Source organism: Mizuhopecten yessoensis, unplaced genomic scaffold (assembly GCF_002113885.1).
Source record: "Mizuhopecten yessoensis strain PY_sf001 unplaced genomic scaffold, ASM211388v2 hete_36124648, whole genome shotgun sequence".
Classification (NCBI taxonomy): domain Eukaryota; kingdom Metazoa; phylum Mollusca; class Bivalvia; order Pectinida; family Pectinidae; genus Mizuhopecten; species Mizuhopecten yessoensis.
The window spans coordinates 1-3,109 of NW_018484335.1; the positions used below are offsets into that span (position 1 = coordinate 1).

At 36.5% G+C, this 3,109-nt stretch overlaps 1 protein-coding gene across 1 annotated transcript; it reads left to right on the top strand.

Annotated features, from left to right (window-relative positions):
* Nucleotides 1-200: 200 nt before the first annotated feature.
* On the top strand, nucleotides 201-2,796 carry LOC110444446 (glutamic acid-rich protein-like; the record flags this gene model as incomplete). Its single annotated transcript, XM_021488824.1, has 7 exons — nucleotides 201-235; nucleotides 486-558; nucleotides 1,161-1,192; nucleotides 1,437-1,479; nucleotides 1,683-2,046; nucleotides 2,147-2,517; nucleotides 2,754-2,796. Coding segments are annotated over 7 exons (961 nt in total), but the record flags the coding sequence as incomplete, so codon positions are not given.
* Between the last annotated feature and the right edge of the window lie 313 nt (nucleotides 2,797-3,109).

The window sequence follows — 3,109 nt, forward strand, 5'->3', positions numbered from 1 at the left end:
CTAGTAAAACCATTGAAAAGATATCTAGTTAAACCATTGAAAAGATATCTAACAATCTGAAAATTGCATTAGAATGTCTTAAAAATAATTTGACACTTGATATCCGTTATTTATGGGTTGAGTATAAAGTATTACTCTATTTTGAAACGTAACAAAACTATATGTGCCCGAAATAAATATGTCTATTATTTCTTTTTCAGAATTGGAGGATTTTAAGCGAGATTTCAAAACAAAGGTAAATACTTTTAAGTTAAATTTAATCTAATTCGTCAATTGTATTGGAATCCCTAAAACAATTATAAGCAGGTATATGTTGTATTATGTACAACCATTGTTTATTAACCACAAATTTGACTCCGTGGTTGGTTCTTGTTGCGGATTTACAGGAACATATTAATCCCACAAAAATATCTGAACTGATAACATGATTTCAAATCTCGATCTGACAGTCCATTATTGTATTTGTATTCTTCGTTTAATTCCAGCCTTTCGTTGCTACCGAGATGGTGGATATGAGTTTAGAAAGGATTGAAGACAACATTCGAAAGAGACAGCTTGGTAAGTTGATTCTGTAATGAGTAATGTGGTTATCTCCCCTTCTCAGTATGAGTGAGACCGTCGGCTTTTCTCTAAACGAGAAAATACCTCCTGGTTTACGGCAAGTGCCGACGGTTACCGATTGATGAAGGTACACAACGTGTAGAAGAGAGGATAATTAACTAAAACGAATTGGAATTTTCATTAGAAATTAACGTAATGGTAAAATATTTTGTGAACCGTGTACTTATATTTACTGAAATAACAGTAATCTCCATCTGTAAACATTTCTGTATTGTACTGGAATTGTACCGAAGCAGAAACTCGATCTTTATTCTCTATCCACTAAGATTGTATGACCTAGCCTAGTCTATTTTTCTCTCATTTATTTGGTAAAAACAAACACACAAACAACAATGTAAAAAATATCAAATCTCAAGTCTGTTATGCTGTCTTATACTCCATAATTTTTGAAAAGAAAAAAAGTTCTGCCTTCCTAGCACCCTACTTTTTGAGAACCGAAAGCGAAACAATCAGTACAAAAAAAATAATTCAATAAACGAACTGACAATATCTGAGTTTGTATCAATAGTTTTGAATAGTGTTTTCTTGATTATTTCCAGCTCTTCAGACTCTCCGAAGAGAGATCTATGAGGTAAGCAGATACTACAGGAAATATTTAGGATTGAGCGATGAAGATTTATTTTTTAACTTAAAATTTAAATTACGTCTGCGTGAAAATAAGTCAAACCTTTATTAAACACTGGGATACTCTCACGAACGTTGTATTACCAGCCGACTACGTCGATGAACTTTAAATACAGAAATATAGCCGAGGTCCGCATGTGTTTGGTCATTACGATGCTGTTTGGTAATACCATATTTTTTCTCTATTGCAGGCTTCCGTACTCCGAGTAACGGGGTATTATATGAAAGACAAAGGTATGCATTAGTTTTAGTAATCCTTTATTATAATGATTGATAATGTAGTCACATTTTTCTGCAATACCGAAAAATTGTTATATGACTTGAAACTAAATATAAGACAATGATGACATCATATTTGTTGTTTTTATAGAACTGTCAGTGTCATCAAAGACAAGATAATGTTGGAACAAAATCGACAGGTTTTTTTTTAATTTTAGTGTCGAAGAAGACGTCTACACAGAATTTGGTCAAGTCGTCCAAGCATGCCACCAAGATTGGTTTACAAAAGTACAAGCATGCATTCGAAAATGCTTTGGAAAATTCCAAGAATGCACTCGAAACTGCCATGGGAAAATCCAAGCATACATCCAAAACTGCAAGGGAAAAGGTCAAAAATTCATCCGAGCATACATCTAGGGTCTACAGTGAAAGTCACGCTGAAGAAGACGATTCTTACACCAAGGTAAAGGAGATATACCGAGCCGAGAGGCAGCGATTTAAGAACAATCTCGAAATGTTTAATGGACGTCTGCAAGAATTTCTGGACTCTCATCAAAACATTCAAACGGTCGAGAGTCTCTGGCAATACAAAGAGGAAACTTTATACCGGTGTCAAAACGGTCAAACTCGATATCAAAACGGTCAAACCCGACATCAAAACAGCCAAACCTGATGTTAAAAGGGTCAGATGCAATCTCAACACTGTCGAATCCGATTACAAGACGGCCAAATCCGTTGTCGAAACTGATAAGCCCATTGAGAAAACAGTAAAGAAAAAGAGACCAAAAGAGTCTCGTCAGGAACGAAGACGACGAGAGTTTAGCGAGAAGAGTGGGCTTGTCTCCCAGCATGATTCTCAGGTGGAGGGTAAACCTCCGACTGGCAAGAAAGAAAGGCGGAGGAAGAGGAAGTCCCGTTCTACCAAAGAGGAGAATCAAACTTCCTGTGACCATGAACGGCCAATGAGTCTGGGCGGAAGTGACGTAGAGGTTACAAAGGAACCTGTGATACTGCCCCTGCCTACACTTGACCCTATGCCTGTGTATTATGACAGTAAGTAAGCCCTCTTTACCCCTTCCCCATCCCCATATCATACGGTACCCATGCATCCGAATGTAATATACAACTATTTGTAAAACTTACAAATAAAAAGTACGCAGGGACGAAAATGGTATATTATACTTGTAACCAAAAAGGTGTATTAAACATCGCTTAATCAGATATCTACAGTTTCCGTATAATAAAACGTATTTGTTCGTGTTTTCAAGACTAACCATCTTAATTTACAGATTTCCAAGCAAGCTGTGCACTGACTCATCTATTTTCCAGCAGGTATGTTGATTTCGACTTAAAGTACTAAACGCTTTACCGAATATTTATCTATTTTTACAACAACAAAACCCAGCTACATGTCTTTTAAAAAATCTTTCAGAATAACCTGAATTTGTTGACAAGTTTCTCCATCGTTACAGTTAAAAATAGTAACTGGGTCGATTGGTCTTCATTTCGTAAATTGATACCACCGAAGTTACACGTGGATTGCTGAAGGTGACAGAGTACGTACCGTCTTAGTCAGCAGACATTCACTCTTAAACTTCCACTAGCTTACTCCCATAACATGAGAGGCCGCTGGTCGGCCTTTTTT